Below are 27,241 nucleotides of genomic sequence, written 5' to 3' on the forward strand. Positions count from 1 at the left end.
CTGCGCCACACGGAGCTCATAGAAAAGAACCAAAAAAACCTCAAAAAATGAACACCCTTTCAGAAGGTAAAACTTAATTTTTATTCATATGCTTAAAAACCACCAAATGGGGAACTCACAAAAATCTATTAATTACCTACTTAAAACTGGATAACTACCCTAAGAAGGACGATCCCGTTCCAGAACCTCTCCCTAAAAGACCCTATGCTGATGATGACAAAGGGTAAGCAGAAGATGACTATTAATCAGAGAGTAGGGAAGAGGGAAAAAAAAACTGAACAGCCAACTCTGAGCAAAATTTTTATCAAATCTATCAGACGTACAGATCCCAGATAGATGTCCGTAAAAATCCATCCAAGCTACTCCACATAAGCCGTCATCAACAGTGCCGATGACTGCGAATCAGACTGGTCCATTAAAGGATATAAAAGCCAGCGCTGAGCGAAATCTGCATAAAATGCAGACCACTAAATATATCCCATGAATAGATCTCACAGATGTTCATACAAATCTATCCAAACAGCTCAAAATAAATTGTCATCAACAGAGCAGAAGCTCTGAATCAGACAGATTTTGACATGGTAAGTCGGTCTAGAAAAAAAAGCGTTGGTGTAATACATATGCATTAAAAGTATCGGTACCAGCCAAGACCGCACTGGTCTATTGGAAAATGTAGTATTGTAAATAATTACTAAAATTTGTATTCCTCGTCAGCCCCATGTTTCTTTTTAGAATGCACATGTGCGATCTCGGCTGGTACTTTTTTTTTTTTTGGGGGGGGGGACCCTTTTTTTATTTATTTATTTATTTTTTTTGCTTCCCTTGTTTTCATTTCAGTTTCTGTCCTCCAAAAACTGAGCAGAGACTGAAAGCCTAAACTGAGCTTAAAGGGGTTGTCCCGCGGCAGCAAGTGGGTCTATACACTTCTGTATGGCCATAATAATGCACTTTGTAATATACATTGTGCATTAATTATGAGCCATACAGAAGTTTATAAAAAGTTTTATACTTACCTGCTCCGTTGCTGGCGTCCTCGTCTCCATGGTGCCGACTAATTTTCGCCCTCCGATGGCCAAATTAGCCGCGCTTGCGCAGTCCGGGTCTTCTGCAGTCTTCTATGGAGCCGCTCGTGCAGAATGCAGGCTCCGTGTAGCTCCGCCCCGTCACGTGCCGATTCCAGCCAATCAGGAGGCTGGAATCGGCAATGGACCGCACAGAAGAGCTGCGGTCCACGGAGACAGAGAATCCCGGCGGCCATCTTCAGCGGTAAGTATTGAAATCACCGGAGCGCGGGGATTAAGGTAAGCGCTCCGGTAAGCTTTCTTTACCTCCCTGCATCGGGGTTGTCTCGCGCCGACCGGGGGGGGGTTGAAAAAAAAAAAAACCCGTTTCGGCGCGGGACAACCCCTTTAAGGCCTTATGCACACTGGCGGATTTTTGCTGCGGAATCTGGGAATGGCGTCCGCCTCCAGGGTCCTCAGTAATAACCCTCCATAGCATGCTGTGGAAAAATGATTCTTCATGCGCACGAGCAGAAACAAATTGCAGGCCGCGGATTCTGCGGGAAAAGCAGGAGCTGAAAAAAATCTGTACTGCACATGTCTGAGGGCGAGCCCTGTCTCGTTTCACCACTGGGTATAGGACGTTTTTTACTTTTTCTATGCCAAAACACGTTCAGTGCAAATGTTGATCTATTGTGGACCAAAACAAAATGCTTAGAAGCATAAGAGATGTTATGACCAGAAGGTGAAATATTGTTAAAGGGCCATTCTGGCAAAAACATTCTATGCGTTGGACTAGCATTAGTTAAGGCTGTATCATTTTTGCCTGCAGGGCGGACAGTTTAATCATTTACCTTCTATGTTCACCTAAATAAGCTACAGTCAGGAGGATGAGCTGCGATCTCCTCTATTATAACTGTGTGACAGGAGCTGTATGATCATCATCATCAGTAACTGTGACAGGGGTGCCAGTATTCCCCTCTAAGCTGTTTTTGCGGTAGAGCCATGTAACATCATCACACAGACTGAGAAATTGACTAGAAAGTGAATCCATAACCCCAAGTAGATCTGACTTGCTCAGAACTGAGATCACATGATCATCTGAGTTTAGAGGCTGGGAGAAAAGTTTTACCTTAGTTATTTCATCTCACTTATATATACTGGAGGGCTAGCTAGATAATTTCTTTTTTTTTTAAATGACCGGAGTGTCTCTTTAAGATCTTCCAGGAGGTGTGTCTTGAGTAGAAATGAGCGAGCATACTCGCTAAGGGCAATTACTTGATTGAGCATTGCCCTTAGCGAGTACCTGCCCGCTCCGAAAAAAAGATTCGGCTGCTGGCGGCGGGGGAGAGCGGGGAGGAACACGGAGGGGAGATCTCTCTCTCCCTCTTCCTCCCTCCCCCCCCCCCCCCATGCTCACTGCCGCAGCTCACCTCTCACCCGCGCCGGCAGCCGAACATTTTCTTCCGAGCGGGGAGGTACTCGCTAAGGACAATGCTCGATCGAGTAATTGTCCTTACCGAGTATGCTCGGTCATCTCTAGTCTTGAGCTTTCTGGAGGTACAACTGACATGGAACTTATTACACAATGAACATTCCAAGACATAGATCGCTTACTCGTTGTATTTTATATAATACCTTATGTAGAAGGACCTGGAATTATGAAAACTATGACTTGCTTAGTAGGTTGGGCATATCGGCATTTCTTGTAGGGTGAGCCACAGCATCTAGAGAAACCCGTGTGATGTAGCCAGGAAATACTGGTTTGGGGAATTAATGAGAACATACTAGGGGACAAAATATTCGTTAATGATGGAGCTTCTTTCATATGCACTTTTACACCCATCTTGAGGTATAGTGTAATTTTTTTGTCCTCTAGGAGGACGGGGAGTTATTTTTGGAGAATGGTCTTTATTTGATACTGGAGACTATAACTTAAAGCAAGAACCAGTCTCTTCTGAGCTGCATTTGATGATTCTGTAAATTTATTGAGAAGTTTTCTTCCAGGCTTATTGTCAGCCATATTGGATACCCGTCTCGACATCCATGACTGGTAACCTGCCGATTCAGCCTGGCAATTAGTGCTATTACACACCAATAATCCTGGTGCAATAAGCGCTAATTGCAGCCTTAAGGGGGGGTTTCCCCATGACTTAAAATTGCTTCACAACCACTCTACTCCCTGGTTGCTGCTGACCAGGACATGTAATTGCTGCAGCCATTCACTGACTATAAAAGGTCACTGCTGTGGCCAATGATTGGTTTCAGCAGTCTCATGACCTGGTCAGCAGCAACCAAGAAGAACAGAGAGGTTGTGAAGCAATTTTAAGTAGTGGGAAAACCACTTTAAGCCTTGAGTGTAAATCTAATCACCGTACACTCCTGATCCTGCCTGAAGTTAGTTTCTAGGTCATTCCTGGTTGCTGTTCCTGGTATTTGTAGTATTGTACACTCCTGGCTACACTTTAGCTTGCTGTCTTAACCACTTTGGTTCCTGAACTGCTCTCCTGGTTATGACTCTTGGCTCTGTCTGGTTCCTCTCCTAGTCCTGTGGCCTCTTTCCGGTCCTGCCTTCGCTTTTGCGTCTGGTTGCCAAGTGGTGACTTCTCTGGGGGCTGAGGATTCACTGCAGCAAAATCCTTACCTTCTTGTGGGTGTTAAGGGTCAAGACCAAGGATCCCTTAAACTCTGCTCCACAGTCTTGCCAGCACAAAATCAATTGCAGTCCCATGGATCCACATTCAAGTCTCAAAAAATGTTGCATGTTCTGCTTGGATCTGCAGAGCTTATTCTTTGATAAGTTTTGTTTCTAGTGTCATAGCATACCCTGGCAGGACTAAGGACCTATAATGGCCTGAAACCTGTAAGGGGTGTTTGCCAGATGGATGTTTTTGGTTTTTATTCCATATGAGGGATTCTGGATTCTTTTCAAAGTTCTAGTCGACCTCTGGTCTCATAAATTCATGCCCAATGGGATGAGAGCCCGTGGATGCCACCATCATTTTATGGACTGAACCCTCAGGGTCTGGAAGCTGTTATTTTAGGTCAGTTTGGTTATAAAGGATGCAAAATTCTGTTTTCAAGGAGCTTGTTTCTATTAACCTCTGTTTCCGATCTTTAACTCAATGCCGAATTGGTACTGAATTGAAGCCGGAGATTGGACTATGAGGCATGGCAGTGGTCTATGCAGCAGATTCTTGGGGGCTCCAGCAGTTGGACTCCAAAACTAATAGATACATCCTAGAAGTTGCTTTCTCCTTTATCTTTTTCTTACAATAAACCAGGGAACCCCTGGACTTATTTTTAGCTTTTAGATTGTTCTTCCACTTTCCTTCCCGTCAGCACATCGTGAACCAGCAATCCATGCTTTGACATTGACTCTTAATAGCGTTGTCTGTGTCATCACAAAACTCATAACTGCTGATGAGAGGAGGCCATGGTCCTTGGTTTGATTTGTGCTGCAAGGACAGAATAACGGGCTGGGAATGGATCTCATTAGTAGTTGAGCTCTATAGCTATCAGGAGATAAGGACGGTGATTGCGTTGTCATGTGCTTAAGCTTCTGTCAACAGCAAGAACCTATAAGGAACAAACCTGCCGCACAGTAGTGCCCTAACTAGGGGGCCCATAATATTACCGTGACCTTTGCTAAAGTACCGTTATGATGTCTTACACAACCCAGTTCACGTATAATACAACCGTGAAGCTGCTTTACCCAACTCTCAACTTTTTAAAAAACAACCTCCCCCCCCCCTCCCCCCTCCGATGCCCCTTACCTGTCCTCCACATCTATATCCATAACTCTGCCCATTTTACATATGTGAACCAATACTGGCCCCCATTTTCCTGCTACATAACTTCTCCCCCAGTATAATTTGTGTTCCACTATACTTCACTACCCATAATAACTACCCTAGCCTGCCTCTACAACATACCCATTAAGGAACATGTAAGACCAGTATTGAAACTCTTCCCCTACCCCCATTGCTCCTCACTTGGAGGTTTCCGTATTTGTGACTCTTTACTCCTTTCATCCTGTCTTGGAGATTCTTGACCTTTTCCGGAAGATTTCATGTTCTTTATTACAATTGTTTGCTAATCCTGCACCTATCATGGCAGCGCCATCCTCTTATCACGAGGATTAGTAGTGCCTGCAATGCCGACAGTAGTCATGTCGTTCCAACCTACGTCAGTAGAGGGCAAAGGTGGTAGTTTAAGGCTGCTGTGCTGACGCCTGTAATGGACACAGAAGAGTGGTTTTATATTCAGGTTTTTGTAGCAGTTTTTAGAGCAGAAACTAGATGGGGATTTGAAAAAGATCAGGAATTCTAAAGGAAGAACAACTTCTTCCTGCTGGTTCCACTTCTGGCTTTGTCTCAAAAAACTGAGTGGAAAAACTGCCACGAAAGCTGTGTGAAACCATTCTCAGGTACGTCCAAACGGGATGTAAATTAAGCTGCAAAAAAAAAATGGCTATGAATCCGTGGCAAAATCTGCATTCATGTTACTCCAGGGGTTGCCACTGATTTTGTAGCATTTATATATTTTTTTTATATATTTTTTAAATCCTCAGTTCCCAAGGGCCGTTTAATTTTTCCATTGAACTATCTGTAGAAGGGATTGTTTTTACCATGGAAAAATGAAGAAAAAACTGCAATTGTGCCATCTGGTTTTTGGGTTTTCTTTTCACTGTGTGATGAAAATGACATACTGACATTATTTCAGTATTTCAATCTCTTGGCCTTTAATGGACACAACAATACTAATTATCTTAATTTTTTTGAATTGTTTATTGTCCTTTTTTTCACTTGATAAATTGGAAAATAAAGGTAGTTTTTTTTTTTTTGTTTTTTTTTTCTAAAGTCCCACAATTGAACAGTAATGAGCGCTTTGTAGCCACTGTATGATGTATGGATCTTGTGGCTCCTGCAAACGGCTAATCACCGGGAAGCTGGGAGTTGGATCCCTACCAATCTGATATTGATGACCTATCCTATAAAAGTCCTGAAAGACCCCTTTTAATAGGCTTCTGTATGTGGCAGGCCAGTAGGCTATTGTAGGTCCCACAATGCCATTACAACTCAACTCTGCACCCTGTCTAGTTTAAATACCACAGTTGTTCTTGACTGCGGCACCTAAATGGCTGAATGGAGAAAATTCTGGCCATTGTAGATGCTTCCCTCTCCGTACATATGACCTACATCTAAGTCCCATGTCACCAAGTAGTTAAATCTGTACCACATGTCAATTTCCCTGCAGATCCCCCATGCTGGCCTTGTAAGAGTTAAGGGCAATCTCATCTACTTTGAGCCCTATAGGCTAAAGCACCTGATACGCCGAGCCCGGAGATGTAAGTTGTTGTATACTTACCTGACTCGCCATTCCCTTGGTCTCAGCTGTCAAACCCGCTGCTGAACCCTTCCAGCAGACTACATTGTCGCATGCATAAAATGAGCGGACTAAATAGCGTGTGCCTATGTAGTCCGTGGAAAGCATTACAACGGTGGGTTTGAGAGACAGCAGGGCAATGGTGGAGTAAGTATAAAAACGTGCATCTTCAGACTCAATGAATCAGCTAATTTTCCCATAATCTTAGTTTAGAAGGCTCAAAGCAGCTGGCAGTCACTTTAAAGAAGCCTCATTGTATTATTACTGTATCAACATAATCCACAGCTTTGTACAGATAATGGATTAAAGGGGGTTTCTTACTGAATACATTTTATCGTCTATCCTCAGGATCAGTGAAAAAGTTTTGATCGTTGTGTTTCGACTGCTGGGATCCCTGCCGCTCCCGAAAATGGCACACCCTGAATGTCCCACAGCTCCATGGACTTCTGTTGAATGGAGGAGAATGGTTGCGCTTGACTATCTTCCTCTACATTCTCAGGATCTGCATGGGTCCCAGTGGTCAGACACTTATTACATATCCACAGGATAGGTGATAAATGTCTCTAGTGGGAAAACCTAATTATTCTCATTTGTTTTGGACTGAAGTTATTTGGGCCAGATTAGAAACTGTAGCAATGGTTTTGTATTTACTGGTGATCTGCTATTAAAGGGAAATACTCTTTTTAGCACCATTTTGCTTTATGCCATGATGGTCAGACCAAAATAATAAGAATGGCAGCCATTCCTGGGCATTGAGCTCAGACTTCTATATTTAGGTTTTATGTCTCTGTAATGTAAATGTTTTGTTTTGTTCCAGATCTCCCAAGGATTCTCGTCTCTTTTTGGTGTATCCACATGACTCTCATGCCCTCTCCCACTCATTTGATGAACTCCAGATGTTTGATGATGGCACTTCTGACTTGGTGTCTGTAAGTTCAGCTCTCAAATCTTCTTCAACTCTTCTTTTCTCCAATCCTTGATTTTGATATTTAACCCTTTTTGCTGCTTGGAACATATCTTGTACATACCTGAAGGGAGGCATTTCAGTAGGCATGGATCTTTTGAGATGGGTCCTTGCTTTAAGGGCTTTATGTCATGCTAGATCACAGCTACAGCTGCAATCTTTATCCTATTTTAAAGTCAGGATTCTGTGAGATGAAGCAAGTTGAATTGTTCACCCTTTTCCTTCAACTGACTCTCACCTGCGTGGAGGAACAGTGGAGAATAAGCTTTGGATATGCTGACAGGATGCCTGGAGGGGCGGAGGAGTATTTGTGATCTGTGATATTTATCCTTTTGATTTAATGGAGGTTTAGATAATGCATCCATAACAAACGAAAAAGCACCCATAGTGAACCAGTCTGTGAGAGGCCTTGGTTAACGCATCATATTAGGCTTACTGTCTCTATAATGGACTAGAAGATTATATACAGTACCTCTATTATCTGCCAGTTTAATTTGCATGCAAAAATTGGTTAGCACTTTCCTGTGATTATTTATTTTTTAATTTTTTTTTTTTTACATCACTCTGTGAGCTCTGTGAGCAGAGACACATGGCCTAGTTTTACTCCAAAGTGGCGTGAACGTGGTTGTGTGCATACATTTCTATTTGGGTAGACTAGTAACTGTTTACGGTGTGCAGTATATATTTTTAACCCATTTGTGGTTGACAGACGAATATTGCATCGCTTCTGTTCCAGCGATTTTGAGAGCATGGATTGTTCTTGATGTAGAGGATTGTGAAATATGTCAATGTTGCACACCTCGGTTTAGCATTTGTACGTTGGTTTTGTGTGTAAACCTTTGCTTGCATGAGCGTTTCAGGTGCAAATGTGTGTTATCCTGTTTATCATATTAATATGTGAAGATGGACATAGCTGTAAAGTTCCCATCAAGTTATCTGCAATCGGCAGAGTATCTGCTTTCAGGAAATATATAAGGTGTTTTTTTTTTTTTTTTTTTATGCTGTAATTTTTATTTAAAAATGTATGAAACTGCAATAATGCAGTAAACATTAAATAGGAAAAACTCAGTCTTGTTAATACAAAACAAATGCTGCTTACTTGGGTGATTTTTAGATGCGAGCTTATCAAGGAAAGCTTCATCAAGTGTAGGTAGTTATTTCTTGAAGGTAAGAGGTGATTTGATTGTGGGGAGGGAGCTTGGCTGCAAATACAACTTGGCTAGGAACTGTTTTTGAATTCTCGAGTTATCGTGATAGGGTTTGCAGAGACTGTTTTTGGTTTGTGCAGAGTTTGTAAAAGGGGGCTTATGTTGGGGTTCGAGGGGTGTGGAGGTATATAATATCCCTGACGGGACCACCATAATTTCCGTTCTATAGAATCTGTAAAGCATAGGTCCAGCTCGGCTCTAAGCCCGGGGTAATGTTTGGAGGTTATTTTTAGATGGGTGTTTTTTTGGCTTTTTTTTTTCAAGTTTTGATACTTGTTCTAATTCTAGCTGTCGCGACATGCATTCCCGTTTACGGCGGGCAGCTATTTGAATAAGGTGACCGCGAATCACTACTTTCTGTGCTTCCCAGAGGGGAATGGGGGAGGAAGCGGATTGGGTTTAGACATCAGGGAATTACAAGTGACATACATTGGGCTGTGATCTGACCATGGAATTATATAAGGTTTAGGGGTGCTCTTGTGTTGTGTAATTCCTGTATTTTATTGACTGGTGTGTATGTTTGTTTTAATTTCCAGAGGGATTGTCCAGTTGTAAACTATTGATAGCCTATCGTCAGGTTAGACCATCAATAGTAGATCAGCAGAGGTCAGTTACGTGAGACCACCGCCAACCAGCTGTTCTCTGAGCCATTTGACTGCGCTGATTTCTGCAGGAAGTAGACAGCTCCGTTCCCACTGCAGTGGCCAGAATCTGTATTAGATCTACTTTGTCCTGAATAATCACACAGCAGTGCCAACAAAGAAGTTATTACTATGAGAGTAACTGCAACATATTTGTCTCCTGCACTGCTACTCTATGCACACAAGCGAGTTTTTGCATGGATCACTGCATGTCCTATTCTGATCCATATTCAGGTTTAGGACATGCAATATGCGTGGTCTCTTCCAAATTCCAAGTTGCTACTCCTGGTTGCCCATGTGAACAAAGTCTATCAGCAGCCACTGGAATGTAGCCATCTCTTCCTGAACCAATCAGACGTGATCTATGATGGGTCTCTGTCTGGGCAGAGATGTGGCATTGGGAGGCGGTAGTGTCCAAAATCCAGTAAAGGATAAACTATTTATTTTTTAACTCTAGAGGTTTTTCCAGGATCCGTATTCTGCAACGTTCGGTGGGTTCTCCAAGGTTACCAATTTTTTCCGTGGAGCATTGCGGCCCCAGGATGGACATCACCAGAGACCCTTATCTGAGATGGCAGTTGGCCTGGAGGATGAACCAGGTTTTGAAGTGATCACCTGTGTGAGTATTCAGGGTTGAGGATTTCTTTTCTGTGCTGTGAGTCCCAGAGGACTGTGCGCCATATTGAACAAGGTTTGGTAAATTTAAGGGGTTTTTGTAATTACAGCAGGTTCTTGCCTGGAGTTCAGCATGTTAAGTGATTATAGAGTCTTGGGTATTGTTGTTGTGGGATTAGACTGTAAACTAACATCCAAAAATCTATTTCAGCAAGTGGAGCTGGGCGAGCGTCCAGTCATAGAGCGCCAGGCACCCGTCAGCGAGCAGGAATGGGAATCCTGCATTGATTCTGAAGGTCGAGTGATGAATGTGGAAGGGTTGAAGAAGAGGATATTTTCTGGGGTAAGTGCGGTTGCAGAGCAGGGATTAGATCTATGCACTGCAGCACTGACTGCAGAGTGTTCTATACGGTATTGGCTGCTTGTACGCATTTCCGTCCATGTACACAAGATGGCGCCATTTCACAACATTTTAGACGTAGTACACTGCAGATATTGCATGCTGCCGGCATCTATGTTATGAAATGCGTTGTTCGATTTATTTTTTTTAAATTTTAGGGCTTGTGTCCAGGGCTTCGAAAAGACGCTTGGAAATACCTTCTCGGCTATTATCCATGGGATAGCACAGCAGAAGACAGAAAATCTTTAGTACGGAGAAAAACGTAAGCGTTTCTGCAAATGGTATAATCTAGTTGTATGTGTAAGACCTCTAGTGGACAGTACGGCTATTGCATTGTTTGTGCAGTCAGTGCCATAGTACCTGCAATCCTGGGTTTATTTTCCCCAGGAAGAATTCACTTTTCAGGTATATCTGGGGTGGCGCTTTGCTCAATCTCATTAAAATGGGTGTGTTTCCTCTTTTTTATGATTTGGTTGCTAGTCACTGATTTGAGTATATGAAGAAAGGAAGGAAATGTTTTCACTTCCATTTTTCTTTTTTGAAAAAGCTTATTAAGGCCAGCTGCACACGAATGGGTCGGATTCCGGATCCCAGACTGAAATCCGATCCTGTGCCTAGCCGGTGACCACGCGCACTTTTTTTTTTCTGTGCTGCACATGGTCCTGACGGCTCGCTGTTGGACATGTGCAGTACAGATCCCCCCCCCCCATCCTCACCCCCCCTCTGCGAGCGGAAAACTGCAACTGATTTTTGCTCATGTGCAGGAAAAAGCCTTTTACCATAGCATGCTATGCAAGGTATTGGCTGCGGAACCTGGAGGCAAACGCCCACTGCAGATTCCACAATGGAAGTGAAGATGATAAAGTGATAATGGCCATTAACACTTTATACAAATCGCTAAATTTTTCAGTTGTTTGAAAGATTATCTTTGCGTGTAAAAGGGCCTTAAGGAAGTGGCAGCATGTGCAGTACTGGCAGGCAGGGTCACTGCCACTGATAATGAGTGGATGGATTAGAACACAGCACCAGCTCTGGGGCACTTTTCAGGAAAATAAAGCTATGTGCCCCAAATCCTATTCCTACCCAGTCTGCGGCAGAAGAGCTACAAGCCCAGGTATTTGATGAAATGATAGTCCTGCTTTTATAAAATGTGTTGCGTTAGGCCTTATTCAGGCCACTGTAATATACAGTAGGTACTTCTTTTGCTCCTGTATGATGGATGCAACACCCAAATCGCCTGCGGCTCATTAGATGAAGGGGGCACAATTTATGGACTCTTAAAAACTGCAACAATCTTTAGTCTAAAAGGTTTTAAAAGGCAGATCTAAAATTAATCTCTATTAAAAGAAAATAAAAACTTTAACACCCCATGCTACTGTTCCCACACAAACTCACTAGCAGTGAACCCTGATGGTGGCATTCGTTGGATCCGCAACAGCAGATTGGATGCAATCAATTTAAAGCCTTCGTGACTATATTAAAATTGTCCAAATATTCTATATATGACCAGCCCATGTCTTCAGCGTTACTGTAGACTTGTCACAAATGTCTCACTGATGGAAGGTATTATGTAGTAACATGCTATACATGGCAGAAGAGTTCTGGGCATAGAAGGGTTAATGCAGTCTCTCCTACGCATCTTACAAACTGTAAACTGTAACAGACCCAAGAAGCGGGCAGATAGCGTGGGCATGGTGCCATCTCCGTGGGACACTGTTCAACACATGTTCCAGTGTTTGTCTTGCTGTTTCCAGGGACGAGTATTTCCGTATGAAGCTGCAGTGGAAATCTGTGAGTGAGGACCAAGAGAAAAGAAATTCTCTGCTGAGAGGTTACCGCAGTTTGATCGGTCAGTATCATCAACCCTGCTTAGTTTGTGATTATAAGCTGCAGTATACACATCGTAGCCAGTTCATGAGCCTTAATGAAGGAGCAGGAAGGGCAATTAAAGGGGAAACCTCTCAAAATTTTAAGTTAGAAGATTTTTAATGAATTTTATGATATCGGGCCACTACCAATTTTCAGAATGAAGGGGCTTGTTGAATGCTCAAGCGTTTTGGCACACTCAGCAACTTCTTCTAGTGTACTAAATAAAATAAATCTTATTTGTATAGCACCAACTTATTCTGCAGCGCTGTCAGGTAATTTATTTATTACCCCCCCCCCCCCCCCCCCCCCACACACACACACACACACACCAAGCTGGGTACTCATTTTATCAGAAGGGGTTTGTACTTTATATAGACCTTCCATTCTAGAAATCATTGCGTGAGCTGAGTGTTCGAACATAACAGATCTCACTATTGGGATCTTCTTGCATGTATCTAGGAGATTTCAGAAGATGATTTTGCGTAGATTCATTTACTATGTATTCCTGTAGTAGTAATCTGAAAAACTAAAATTATATCCAGTGTATTGTATAAACATAGTAGCATTGTTTGTAAGGCTGATAAAAGGACGCCCATCCAGTTCAGCCTGTTATCCTGTAATGTTGATCCAAAGGAAGGCCAAAAGCCTCATGAAGTAGAGGCTAATTTTTCTCATTTTAAGCAAAAAAAACCTCCAAACTCCAGCCTAACTCCTAAACTGGAAGTCCGAATAAATCCCTAGATCAACACCCCTTCTAAAGTAAGTAAGTAACCATAACATATAATATTGTATCACTCAAGAAAGACGCCCAAAGCTCCTCTTGTACTCTTTTAGTGAGTTCACCTTCACCACGTCCTCAGGCAGAGAGTTCCATAGTCTCACTGCTCTTACAGTAAAGAACCCCCTTCTAAGTTGGTGTAGAAACCTTCTTTCCTCTACGTAGAGGGTGCCCCCTTATTACAGTCCATGGGAGAGATCTGTGTCAACCTTTTATGTATTTTGTACATATTTATAATAATGGATTCAGTGTAAATAACTTATCATCCTGTCTTTTTGTGCAGAAAGGGATGTCAGTCGTACAGACCGGAACAACAAGTTTTATGAGGGGAACGACAACCCAGGACTCAGCCTTCTCAATGATGCCTTGATGACGTACTGCATGTATAATTTTGATCTGGGTGTGTAATTTCTAGTCCTTCGTTTTGCTCATAAGATTGGTGTTACTGAGGAAGTTGATTTATTACAATTGTATATTGGGTAATATTCCCCTGCTGTAAATTATGAGAATATTAGAACACTTTGAAGAGTTCTATGACCATATAAAAGCCCATTTACGGCGGGCAGCTATTTGAATAAGGAGACCGCGAATCACTTACTTTGTGTGCATTCTTCTGGCGTGGCAAGGTTCAGCTGTTCCTATAGACATTAGAGAATCCTCAGATGAATGAAGTCTGGTTCAGATGCACTTCTAATGTAGATGAGACGTTAGGTGTCACATATCTCCTCTGTTCTGTGTATCCCTTCAACGATGGCAGGTGGAGAGGTTCTGTGATGATATGTCTGTTGATTTTTGCTCAGGTTATGTTCAGGGGATGAGCGATCTCCTCTCCCCCATACTGTATGTCATGCAGAATGAGGTGGATGCCTTCTGGTGTTTCACTGGATTCATGGAGATGGTGGTAAGTCCTATACTGAAACTGATCATACCTTCTTGTTTCATAAATGTTTTTGCATGAGAAATCTGCCCAAAGACCAACTAATCTCACTTTAGTACGCTGACCATCCAATGTCTGGTGGTGTTGGAAACAAAGTAGTACTTTCCCTCTTAGAGCCTGACTATACTCAAAGCATAAAAATTGGGATGTAACTAGAGATGAGCGAGCATACTCGCTAAGGCAAACTAGTCGAGCCAGTAGTGCCTTACCTTCCCGCTCGTCTCTAAAGATTCGGGTGCTGGCGGGAAGAGCGGTGAGTTGCGGGAGTGAGCAGGGGGGAGAGAGGGATCTCCCCGCCCCCTGCTGGCACACAAATTTTTAGAGACGAGCGGGCAGGTACTCGCATAACGCACTACTCGCTCGAGTAGTTTGCCTTAGCGAGTATGCTCGCTCATCTCTAGATGTAACTTCGTTTATCCTCCAATATCCCTATTCACCCCTTATTACAGGATCCATAGAACTGAGATATGAGGAGCTGTTTGTATGAAACTCAGACTGTAGACTTTAACTGTCTCTGAACCTGCTGGCAATATTGGGGAAATATTGTTCCTCCTTCCAGCTACATTTGGAAGCATAGCCGTGTGCTGACCATCATCCTGAGTAGGGGCATCGGAGGCCAAATAATAACTGCAGATTAGATATCACGACTCGCTTCTATCTGCTGCCTGTCACCTAATTTGTCACGTGTCAATTCTGATTGATGGCCATCTAATGAAAAGACTCTTTGTATGTGTCTAACCGCATAGTAATTGCTGACAGCTACTGTTACCCCTCAGTGCAGCCAGTGTTTTGGGAGAGCAGCTTGTAATGATTGCATTGGTTTGTTTCTCCTGCATCGCAGCACCACAATTTTGAGGAGAGCCAGGAAAGTATGAAGAGACAGCTGTCCCAGCTCAACCTCCTGCTGCGTGTCCTGGATCCTGCGCTCTGTGATTTCCTGGGTTTGTATTCCAAGCTTCGTCTTCTACAGCAGTAATCTGGGGAGAGGTTTGCTGCACATACCCATTTGTACGGGGCTCTAACCTAAGCGGAGTACAGTAGTGGAATGCATATCTTCTGTGGGTTCTGTTCATAATGGCTTATGGTTCTCAGACCACCCTATGTGCACTGTGCATACGGTAGTCTGGTAATCTGGCAGAAATTTAACTTGCATGCAACTTTTTAAGGTTTTGTACGCACATTAGGCGAAGGTCGATGAAAATGGACGATTTCAATCAATTTTTTGTGGGTGAAATTTATATGGTATATGGACACCAGCCTATGTGTGTATCATCAATCTTGGACTACTATACTTGCATTATTTATTAATTTTTTTGTTTTACTACTGAAAATCAAATTTGAAGCACAGGCCTTTAGGGGTCTCCTTTTCAGCATTTTGCAATCCACTGCCTGTGGTTAGGCATTTGGCTTCTCTAGTAACAAGGCATGGGGACACTGATAGTTACTACATGCAACAGAGGGGTGGACGTTCAGATGTCGTTTTGCAACTTATTGGAACAGGAATCAGCAAGGCAGCATAGGAAGTGTGGGAGAAGTAGTCCTGGCCAGTACAGTACTGGTAGAATAGCTAGCTTAGAACCTTTCCCTACCTCCAAGTGCATTGCAGGCAGTAGGGCAGCGGAAAGATAGGAAAATCTATATGGAAAACTAAATTGGTCTTAACTTGGGTGCAAACGGCAGCAAAGCAGTGGCCAATGAAAACCTGGGCTGCTTTTGAAGTCTTTTTTTTAAAAACTCTGGTACGCTCTAAGGATTGTTTTAGCCAATCGCTGACGCACAGTCATCGTCTCAAAAAATGACGACTTTATTTGACAATTTTGTCTGGTAGTCAAATTAACCCTTTCCAATCCAATTTTTTGGATTCAGGGTTTCCTAAAAGGCTTTCTCTTTTTGTTGTTCTACAACTGTGCCATCTGCTGGCTAAAGCCAGTGTGTGCACTCCAGAGAGGCTCCGATAGCAGAGTGGCTGGCAATAGACGGTAAGAATACCCTGTCGGACGTCTTCTGACATTGGAGCTGTACAAGCTTCAATCAGAATGTAGGAAGACGTCAGACAATGAACTACCTTTCCTTGAAAGAACATTCTTAGAAAGATTGTAGTCTGCCCGGTGTCGCTGAATATTTATGGCTAGTTTGAACAACTGTAGTGGCCAACATGGACTAAAATGTGTATGGCTTGTTCATTGAACCACCAACCTACTTTTATCTTATGTGTATCACCATCTTTTAGAGCCTTTGCCAATTAATGGTCAGATGTGTGTGCAATGCAGTTCAGTACAAGGCCGAATACAGATCACTGTTTACTGCCATATACATGTATTACAGTTAAGAGTCCCTGCATCCCCACCACCATTGGGAATATTTTATGAATGTGTTTTTTTTTTTTTTTCTTTTCTTTAGATTCCAAAGAATCTGGAAGTTTAAGTTGCTGCTTCAGGTGGCTGCTCATCTGGTTCAAACGGGAATTCTCCTTCCAAGATATTCTTCTCTTATGGGAGGTAAGCACCTGTGACTGGGAGGACAACTATATACTTCATGTCTTCTCTATAGAACTTGGGGCTGCATCGCATCCTTGTGAGGTGCCCTTCATAGTCTTGTCATCAGGGCAACCAGAGATTGCCAATTTGTGTGATATGACACTAGACCATGGTCAAGAAAGAGCTTTCTGCTCTCCTACTGAAAGAATATGATACTGTTTCAAAAGCCTTATAATTGCTGGTATTCCACTTTTTTTTGGAAGATGCCATATTATCAGGCAAATGGTTGCTGAACTATTGGATTCTGGATTAAAAGCAGTGTGATGGTTAGCTAGCCTTCATGCACTTCAATGTATGTGCAAATGACCCTATCAATTACTGCCTTCATCTTTAATTGGGTTTTCAGAGAAATGCTATGATGACCTAGTCACGGGATAGGTCATCAATAGTGGCTAGGGGCCAACACTCAGGACCTGTGCTGATTGAGTGTGCCTGCTGTCACTGCCCCTACACAATGGGACATGGAGCAGAAGTTGCTGCTCCAACCCCTGTGCAGTGACCAGGGCTTAAAGCACTGCCTGCAGTTACAAGCAGCGGCCACTACACTACACGTGTTGAAGCAGCAGCTTCTGCTCCGTGCCAGATTGAGTAGTGCCAGAACAGTGGGGGCTTGATCAGCTGATTGGCCGAGGTCCTGAGCAATAGATCCCAGCCAAACAACTATTGATGACCTATCAATACTAATGCCCTGTAAGCCCTTTTCAACCTTGGCCTTCTTTTAACCTCTGATAGATGAGTATTTGGAGCAGTCGTATGATGAGTGGTCACTGGTCTAAAACTGGCAGTCTTTAGTGTTGTCAGCATTCATAGATTATTGTTCATCAGTGTAATAAATCCTTTCTGTCACGATGCAAGTATTGCTCTGAACAGCTTCATGCTGCCCACATATCAGATGTTCGGTGCAAAAATCTACAGACATAATTCATGATGCCAAATTTCATCCTCAATCAGAGCTCTTATAATAATAATCATGTTCCCTGTTTGTGTTTGCATCAAGGTCCTGTGGACGGGGCTCCCAAGTCCTAACTTCCACCTTCTTGTTGGTTGTGGCATTCTTGACCTGGAGCGGGAAGCGTTAATGAACTCCGACTATGGCTTCAATGAGATCCTTAAAGTAAGTGAGACTGGGCTTGGGAAATTGTAGCTGTATGGACTGCTACTGGGCTTTAGGGTTTGAGGGGGTCCAATGACGCCTGTGTCACATAAGAACACAATGATAGCTGGGGACCCTGTTACAGTCTTGCATTGGGGACCCAGGAGATTCAAGTTGCACGTATAGTCCATATTTACAATATATTGCAATTTGTATAATATAAATTGTTCACAGGTATATGGGTATGTACCTGAAACCTCTGGACTGCACTAATATTACATTGGGTCATAATTAGAGATGAGCGAATATACTCGTTTCGAGTAATTACTCGATCGAGCACCGCGATTTTCGAGTACTTCCGTACTCGGGTGAAAAGATTCGGGGGCGGGGGGAGGTGTTGCGGAGTGGGGGGTAGCAGCGGGGAACAGGGGGGAGCCCTCTCTCCCTCTCCCTCCCCGCTGCAACCCCCCACTCACCCACGGCGCGCCCCCCCCCGAATCTTTTCACCCGAGTACGGCAGTACTCGAAAATCGCGGCGCTCGGGCGAAAAAGGGGTGTGGCCGAGTAGGTTCGCTCATCTCTAGTCATAATGGTTTCATGTGGATATATATTACAATATTAGAAGTGAAATGATATAATATGGAATAGTTTACCAAATCATTCCAGATCATTGTTCCTAGGCCATAGTAGATCAAACAGCACATATAATAAGAATAAAGAGCATGGGGACTATGCAGGTCTATGAAGCCTGAGTGACCAAGTGATCTCTTCACAGCTGCTAGAAGTAAAGTTGTCATCACAGTTGGGTTTTGATGTGCTTTAGGGCACGATATTGGGAACGCATTGTTTTGTTTTGCATGTTAACAGCCTCCACAGTGCAGATTCATTCAGCCAGTGTTCAATAAAACACACTTAATTTGTAGGTCTGCTGACATTCGAGTCAGCAGGATATAAGTATAGTTGCTTTTTTGTCATATGAATGGCTAAAAAGCTCCATATGTCAAGTTGAATCGGACCGCTCTATGCCGGAGTCTCCTAGAAGTATAATTTGCATTGGCAAATTAGAGGATCCAATTTCCCCTATAGATCAATTTGTGTAATGAAGAAAAAAAGGTGACCCCCTACTTCCCCCCTCAACAGGGTATTCCCATCTCAGATATTTATGGTATACCCTCAGGATTTGCCATAAATGTATGATTTATGCAGGTCCCACACCTAGCTCTGTAATCCAGGCCTCAGTTGCTGTGGAGAGCGAATGGGTATTCCCGTCTCTGCCATGTTTGCCCTTTACTTCTGTCCTGATGCTGTTGGCTGCAAGAGCAGGTAGATGGGGAAGAGAGAGATGGCTAAAATAACTTGAATATCTTATAAAAAGCAGTTTTGATTCCCCGTCAGTGTGTCTGTAGAGGAAAATACTAGCTAATAAAATATTGTGATCACAGCAGCATGGGCACTGATTCACAGGCAATGAGAGTGATGGGAGACAGTTAGTTGGCACATAAGCTAGCAGGGCTGTGGAAACTGTGGCTGGGCTGAAGATCCACTGTAACAAGTATAGAGAATTTAGAACAACTCCACAAAGTTTCTTTACCCAAGTACTGTGAAGTTTTTGTATTTTTCACTGCAGGTGTGCAGCCAATCACATAGATGGGGGAATGGGGCTGGCATTTATTTTTGACAGCCATAGAGACCTGTTCTATTCAGACTCCTCTTGCGCATCGATGGAGTAACAAACCATAGGAGCCGTTTAACTTCTTACCTGAATTAAAATAATTGAGCTGCATAAATATTTCTGCATTCTTAATTATTCATTGTTTCCGGTTTTCAGGACTATAATTATAATTACGCCCTCTGTACACTACTGCTCCCCTCCTCCTATCGCTTGGCTTTACAAACCTTATTTATCTGTTGTCTTTGCTCCTGTTCAGCACATTAATGAGCTGACCATGAAGATGAGCGTGGAGGACATACTGTGTCGAGCTGAAGCCCTGAATCAGCAGCTGGCACACTGTCAGGTGAGTACAAGGGATTATTGCTGCTACAGCCGCATCCCTGCCAGTGATTATTGACCTCCCCGTTGCCTCCCATTCACTAGCCGGCCCTGTATTGGACTCGCTCTGGCTTTGTAGTAGATCATGATCTAAAAAGGCAGCACTGGAGTCTGTTCTTTGAGAAGCCTTGCTATAAACATTGTTTCCCTTTTGTATGTCTCAGTCTTCGATACTTGTTGTGATTATGTGTTATTTTGTAGTCACTGGTTATAAAGCGCTGTGGAATGTTTTTGCTATATAAGGCCCACTCTCCACAGACGTGTATTTGCCAGCAGTAAACCGGCCGACACTTTCCATAGCATTGCTATGGAAAGCGCCCGCCCCTGTCCACGAGTGGAGAATCATTGCCATTCTTCGCTCGCAGCAGGCAATTCGCATCATTGCCCCGATTCTCCGCGGCCAGCCTATCTATCAGATAGGGCTGACCGGCAGAGATTCGACGGCAGCTCCTGCACCTGGGCGGCAGCTCCCGCGGCGATCTGCCGCGGGACTTCGCAATGCCCGTGGACAGGGGGCCTTATACATGGCATTATAATTGATGCTATGGGTTAGATGTCCTCCAAGATCTGACATGTCATTCATCGTACGTTTGACAATAATCAAGCGGAGTGCCAGAAATGCCTATGAAACACCTGGGTATTCTCTGGGCATCATGGAGAATGAGGGGGGTTTCCTTAATCCGAACCCACCTAGCTTACTTGTATGTGCTTTATCCTATGATTACTCCTTTTATTTAGTTTTTACCAACTGCAGTAACACTTCAAAATGATTGATAAAGTCTGATTTGCAGAAGCAAGTTGCATTATAGAAAGATCAACACCTTTTGGCATGGCTCAGATGTCTGTTACTGGAAATCTGGCACAAAGGCCAGCCAAATCAATGTTGGTGTTCAGGGAATGTTGTGTCAGATTTGCAGTAATAGAAATCTCTGGGCAGTGTCAAAGGGCAGGGGTGTAATTAGAACTTCTAAGACCTCTGAACTGCCCCCCCCCCCCCCCCAAAAAAAAAATTATGTATATATTCTATAAGACAAGTTCTATAACATTGTGGTTTTAGATACAGTGACTTTGCTCTGGTTGAGCTCTATATATTGCAGTCCCCACATAATGGTCAGATGCCAGTTCTACACAGTGGTGGTGAATACAGGTATCCTCTTCTGTGATTGCTGATGTTTGCTTTGCTGGTTTTCTCCATCCGGGCCAAGATCGCCATGATTACTTCTTCCAGCACACACTAACCATCCTCCTGCTACTTCCATATTTTCAGTATTCCGCAATAGTAATAGGACAATTATTTAATGGGGGCACTATTTCGTAATAGTGCCCACTCTATCACCCCATTTGGTAATGGCGTCCTCTTGCCCCCAATCCCCTCCAAACCTTCAGCTTAACAGCAATGTTTTCGCTAGCAGTTCTACATTTACAAGGCTGTCAGAGCTTCCAGGTTCTCTGTGCAAAGGATATCCTGACACCTTCCAACATCTTACCGTGTATAGTATGTGCAGGAGATGAGGGAGGATTAAAGATATCCTCTGCATAGAGCACCTCATGTCCAGAACCTCTGTTAGCACTGTGAGATCTGTGGGGCATTGAGTGGGTCCCAGCGAATTGGCCTGGAGCCCCAGTGTCTTGCTGGCCCCATAGCAGTTGTGTGGTCTGCCTATGTTGGCGGCATACCACTGTCAAAGGATTTAAGCTGTCCACTAAGGCCTTCCTTTGTGCAAATCTTGGCTTGTCTAAGATTCATCAATGTATCATAAGATTATTTTTACGGGATTTCCCCTCTAGGAGTATTAAAAGTCACTATATACAGGAAAGCGGTATTACTTGTCTGTGTAACGTACAGCGAGAGACCCAGCAGCACATCACTTAGAGATGCACTAAACTTAGAAAATGCACACAAATCTAAAATATCGCAGCACACCCTCTTTTAACCTACCCTTAAAGGAAATACTATCTGTGTCTTAGTGTTTACAGGTAGAGACATGGATGCATTAGTACCTATGCCTGCAGTATTTACCTGGAGAGTAAGAGGGCAGATTACTATCTATGTCTACATCATTTACAGGTAGACAACTCTTTCTTCAGCTATATTATTTACAGAGAGGCAGGGCGACAGTACTACCTGTGCCTATGTAACTTTGTACATTGGAGGATGCACTTATCCCCTTTGGGAGGCAACTACCACATTATGCTAAAACCTAGTCTCAAAGTTCGCTGTCTCCTGGCTTGGATTGTTGCTATGCATTGTCCTCCAGCTAGAAGTGCATGTTATAAAAAGTACCAGTATAATGGGACATCAGCTGATTATAATGTAAAGGGAAACAAATGTCGTCATGTAACTTTTAAGAATAGAAAATTGTTCCTGTATGTGCCCTTGTTCTATAATCCACCAAAACTGGGGAAGGAAATCTCCTTGAAGTTAATGCAAAGGTAACACCAGTGCAAGGGCATTGTAATGGAAAATGCAGTGTAGAGAAATTTATCCTAAACATAGATCCCAGGCGCGGTATCTGGGTATCCGTTCAACCGCCGTGCAGGATTTCATCTCTCTTGTGATGTTCATTCGTAATTTGATATCCCATTCTTTCATAGAAATATTTGCAGGAACCATTGGGTTAATTTTGAGGAACATTAGACTTCTATGTTCTTTCATCAACACTTTTTTCTTCATTTACAGGAATTGCCTCTTAATATTAAAGAGCTCCTTGGCATGGCGGATTTGAAGAGTCCAGCACCCAGTACGGACACAGCCAGCCCTCCACAGCCCCTCTCTCCGAGCCAGGTCCACGAACTAGACCTCACCGACAGCGTGTCCCCCAGTCAGCCAGACAGTAGTATTGAAATCCTGCCCACAGAGGACACTACAACCTCACAGAGCCTGTCTCCTTGACCAGCCTCACCCATCCATGCTCTTCAATACCAATCTACTCTGTGTGCACTTGCATTGCACCCAGACTTGACTTATGTGGACAGATCTACACAGTCATCTGGTCACGTACTCACCTGTAACAATCATTTACTAATTATTAAGCCCCATTCATAGCTAAAAACTGACAAATCCATGACCTTACAAAGTACGTGTTTCCTGGTGATGGGGTGCTGCCGTCTCAGAAACCTCTGCCTCGTATGTCATTCTAAAGATTGATAAGTGACTATTGTATATGGGAAGTGTGCTGCTTATGTATACTTGAAAAGTGTGTGATATATTTTTGACACAGATGATATTGGTCAACGGCTAAGCTAGTAGACCTCATGGGTTTATGCCTTGGGATGCAACTTATAGCGCCACCCAATTCATCTTGCATCCTTATGCATGATCATGAGATGCTTGGTAAAGCTCATTCCTTAAAGAGGTTATCCAGGCAGCGGCCACCGGGATACATAGGACTCGGAGTGGAAGCACTGCTCCGACCCCTGTGTAGTGGTTGGCACTCGGAATTGCAAGCACAGCTCTAATTGAAGTCAGTGGGACCCCAACCTGTAACTACAACCGCAGCTCTCAATGATTTCAATGAGGGCTGCGCTTGCAATTAGGACACTACACAGGGGTTGGAGCAGTATTTCTGCTCCGACCTTCGAGTATTCCAATGGCCGCTTCCAAGATAACCCCCTTTAAGGTCACAATAGAGTTTCCAGTTTAGAAAATGTAATGTTGTTTGTACTTTTGTTGCAAATTGTTTTTTTTTTTTCTCTCTCTTAAAGGGGTATCAGTAGGATATGCCGTCACTCTGATCACTGGGGCTCCAAACTTTGGTGTCCCCACTAACAGTGGCAGAACCACAGAGCTGACTTTGTGCTGCAGCCTTTTCAGTTCTTTTACCCTGCCTAGCAGCACTCCTGGCCCACTGGCAATGCAGGGAACTGCAGCAGTCTCTATTCACTTCAATGGTTGGCTGGGCCTGCTATGTAGAAAAAATACTGTGAATAGGCCGCATCACTAAATCAGCGCTGCATCCCCTGCATTTTCAATGGGAGAATTTGAAGTTGGACCTCCACCAATCGTAAAGTGATTGGATTTCCTAGTGATATGCCATTGCTTTATGAGATGTAAGAGAAAAAACACTTTTTCGGTTCGTTCACACGTAGCACATTTTGCGCTGCGGATTTTTGTGCAATTGAATGGGTGAAGTCTGCAGCGGATCTGCCTTACAAATGGTGAAGGTTTTAATGTAGTTTCCACTGCAGAAAAACCACACCAAATCCACTGCATGTGAACGCAACCTTAGGGTATGTTCACATGGCAAAATTCGCAGCGGCGTTTTCTGTGTTAATTCCGCCTCTAAAAAAGTGTCAATCTGCAGCCTTCTGCCGCGAGTTTTTGTTACAGATCCGCATGTGGAATTTACTGACCTGTCACTTATTAATGCGGAAACAAGATTTTACGCGTCGGAAATTTGCCTATTGACAGGGCTAATTCAAAACTGCATCAAAAAATTTCTTAATTGACACAGAAAATTTCCAGGGTGAACTCCATTGTGTGAACGTGTCCTTAAAGGGGGGTTGTCTTATGAGGAGTGCACCCTTTTGTTTGGCAGCTCCCCCAAAGGGAATGTTGTTTGTGCCTATTTCGTTTTTTGATCTTATGAACATTCAGATAGAGAATAGGTAAACATGGGAATAATGTGTAGGATTGTGTAACATTGGAAATAAAGTACATTTTAGATTAGATTCCCACTAATGCCGTTAACCACTGCCTTCTGAAAGTATGTATGTCATTTGGAGAATGTGTTTGAGCAACTGACTTTACAGGTCTTATGTAAATTAAGCTTGATGACTGTCTAATGAAAATTTCTGCAATTTCTAACACACTTCATCGCCATTTTCAAGACCTCTGTTTGCTGTCAATTTACTGTTTGTTTACTCGCAGGGGCTGAAAACCTATGCAGACCTAATACTTCACACAGTGGAGAGGCAGTTTTATCTCTGCGAATTAAGCTACTTATAGGCCGTCAGCACACAGGAGGGTCGGATTCCGCATGCCTAATCTGACCCTGTGCCCGGCTGGCGTCCACACGGAAGTCTTTTTACTGTACTGCGGATGGTCTGCACCGCGAGACGTCGGACATGCGCAGTACAGATTTTACTTTTTAAATCGCTGCCTTTCCCGCGTCATCGCCTAGCGATGACTGAATCCGTGACGTCATTGCGGAGGGGCCACCTGCCATTGAGGGAGAGTCAGGAGGCTGCCTGATGGTCATTAGATGATCAGCCATCCCTGCTGAAATTGGCTAGTAAGGCCGATCTATATTTAATGCGTATAGCCACCCTTAAAGAGATTTGTCGCCATGAAGTTTGACTCTGAGCTGAGCTTCGTGTCACGGAGGCGGGCTGCACCAGCCTCTCCCTTCCCGCAGCATGCAGAGTGGCAGCTCTCTCCCTATACACAGAAGAGGACAGAGCTGTCAGTCTGCAGGATGCTGGCGGGGAGAAGCTGACATGGCCCGCCTTAAGTCAATCTTCATGAACCTGGTGACAGTCACTTTAAATAGCCTGGACTTTTACAGTGTAGAAAACTAGTAAAAGTGTAAGTATTATATAGCAGCCTGCCCAGGAGAGGGATTTGCCTGGTGTATTTGGCTCACAGACGATTGTCTAGACTGCGATACCACTAGATCAAAGACTCAGCTGGTATAAGCTGCCCATACACTTTCACTAGCTGTCAGCTGACAGTTGTTATTCCTGATCTCCCATAGACATGCAGGCTGGACTTGATTGAGGGTTTTCATTGTGGAGAGGGGAGTAAGCTGCTGCCAGATCCCTCTGGCAGCAGCTCTTCTCCTATGAGAAGAAAGCATGCTGACATCCAGCTTACCTGATCCTTCTTCTCAATGACATCCGCTGACAGAAGTGTCGCACATAACATAAGATAGTCGCTTGCTTCATCCAACTTTAGCTGTAAACCTGTACTCCCCTAAAAGTGACTAATGCGTATAACCGCAAAGTTTGTAATCCTTCATATTCCCATTCGGCAAACAGAGATCTTGAAAGCGATTTAAAGAATTAACGCAAAGTATATTAGAAAGTTTCTGAACTTTTCATTTTACCATTAATTAAGCTTTATTTATATAAAATCCATAAACTCTGAGCCGATCCATTGATTGAGGAGTTATACACCAGCTACCCTTTTACAGGTAGAGCTGGAAATCCAAGGATTTGGATCTCTGCACATTTGATAGCTGCTCTCGTTATCTCTATAGATAAATGGCCTGTACAGATATTTGAAGGCTTGTTCTGTTATCCGTGAATTTCCCAGAGGATGAATCCCCACCGATCACTCTTTCATGACTTGTCCAGTTGGCAGATCAAACGACGAAATCTGTTCAATTCTTGGACACTGGCTTTGAAGGGATTTCGCAAGATGAGAAAAAGTCTATTTTTGTTTTTTCTCTCTCGGCTCTTGTCCATGGGTCATGTCTGTTACTGGAATACAGCACTCGGCCAATGTACTAAAGGGATGCTATTTCTAGGGGGGGGGGGGGATTCCTTTTTTCTAATGCCCTTTAAAACTGTTACCAAAGCCCCTTGTGGTGATGTTGGTGTATTCATCTGTACCATTGCTTTCCGTATAAATGGCAAGGTCATACCTCAGAGTTGGTAGCCCATAGAAGGAAGGGGGGAATATTTAACAGCAAAGACAATGACTGCATGAAATAATATAAAGGAGCCAAAGTGCAAGAAAGATGTAGTATTTGTAGATTATCTTCCAGTCTGTCCTACAGTATGTTGTAATTGAAAACAGTCTTGTCAGCCACAAGATTGATTATCAAAGTCTGCCGTAGATGAAAGCGAAGCATTCAGACTTTTAGATATTGATCACAAGTGCTGCTGACTTCGGTAAAAAGATTTAAAAAAGGCCACAAGCTGTCTCCTATGGGCTAATTGTGATTATCTGGTGTCCATGCACTTTGTTCGGATGTGTCTCGGTTAGTCCTTCATGGTTTCATTGTGAGGGACAGGGGAATGGGAAGGAATTGTGTCGATCATTCATTTGCACCTATGATTGCACCTTTTTTATACATATATGTATCTATCTTTCTATGTGTATTATATCTGTTTGTATTTGTATTCTGTATTTAATATACAAATATATTTCCATAGACGGGGGAGGGGAATTCACATTGGTAGTTGACTACACTCATTTTTGTTATTTCGGATAAGGGAGAACTTCCCAGCACCAGATGATGTGATTTTTCTTTTCAGCTCCACTTGTCCTACTCGCTTGATTCCAACTTTTTCTTCACCTTGTGAGTTCTCAAATCACATGACTGCTCTGAATCCCCTTGTCTAATGACATCTACGGTAACACATTATTTGGCATGCTGTCTACCTCTCTGGATAATGGCCTCCTTCCTAAAAATGCATTAAAAGTAAAGTAATTTTTAACGCCTGTCGCCTTGGTGTTTTAATCACATGAGTGTCTTCCAGTTTTTATTTCCTCTAATCTACCCAAGCGGCTCGGATATAACACCATCTCCCCAGTTTGGACAATGTCAGTTTATAATTAGGGATGAGCGAGCGTACTCGGAAAAGCACTACTCGCTCGAGTAATTTGCTTTATCCGAGTATCGCTGTGCTCGTCCCTGAAGATTCGGGTGCCGGCACGGAGCGGGGAGAGCGGGGAGGAACGGAGGGGAGATCTTTCTCTCCCTCTCTCCCACCCGCTCTCCCCCGCTCTCCCCTGCGACTCACCTGTCAGCCGCAGCGGCACCCGAATCTTCAGGGACGAGCACAGCGATACTCGGATAAAGCACATTACT

At 43.4% G+C, this 27,241-nt stretch overlaps 1 protein-coding gene across 2 annotated transcripts in view; it reads left to right on the forward strand.

The window, feature by feature from the left end:
* Positions 1-26,867, forward strand: part of TBC1D17 (TBC1 domain family member 17) — a 42,221-nt gene extending 15,354 nt beyond the window's left edge. The window contains exons 6-17 of one of the 2 annotated variants that reach the window (XM_066607225.1): positions 7,207-7,318; positions 9,660-9,821; positions 10,029-10,160; positions 10,376-10,479; positions 11,972-12,066; positions 13,148-13,264; positions 13,665-13,765; positions 14,643-14,742; positions 16,202-16,299; positions 17,336-17,452; positions 19,360-19,446; positions 22,162-26,867. In XM_066607225.1, coding sequence (XP_066463322.1) covers positions 7,207-7,318; positions 9,660-9,821; positions 10,029-10,160; positions 10,376-10,479; positions 11,972-12,066; positions 13,148-13,264; positions 13,665-13,765; positions 14,643-14,742; positions 16,202-16,299; positions 17,336-17,452; positions 19,360-19,446; positions 22,162-22,374 — 1,438 coding nt within the window. In that variant the 3' untranslated portion in view covers positions 22,375-26,867. The remainder of the gene's footprint in view (positions 1-7,206; positions 7,319-9,659; positions 9,822-10,028; positions 10,161-10,375; positions 10,480-11,971; positions 12,067-13,147; positions 13,265-13,664; positions 13,766-14,642; positions 14,743-16,201; positions 16,300-17,335; positions 17,453-19,359; positions 19,447-22,161) is intronic. The other variant, XM_066607226.1, reaches the window with a different exon arrangement.
* Positions 26,868-27,241: the final 374 nt, after the last annotated feature.

This window comes from Eleutherodactylus coqui, chromosome 6 (genome assembly GCF_035609145.1).
Source record: "Eleutherodactylus coqui strain aEleCoq1 chromosome 6, aEleCoq1.hap1, whole genome shotgun sequence".
NCBI lineage: Eukaryota > Metazoa > Chordata > Amphibia > Anura > Eleutherodactylidae > Eleutherodactylus > Eleutherodactylus coqui.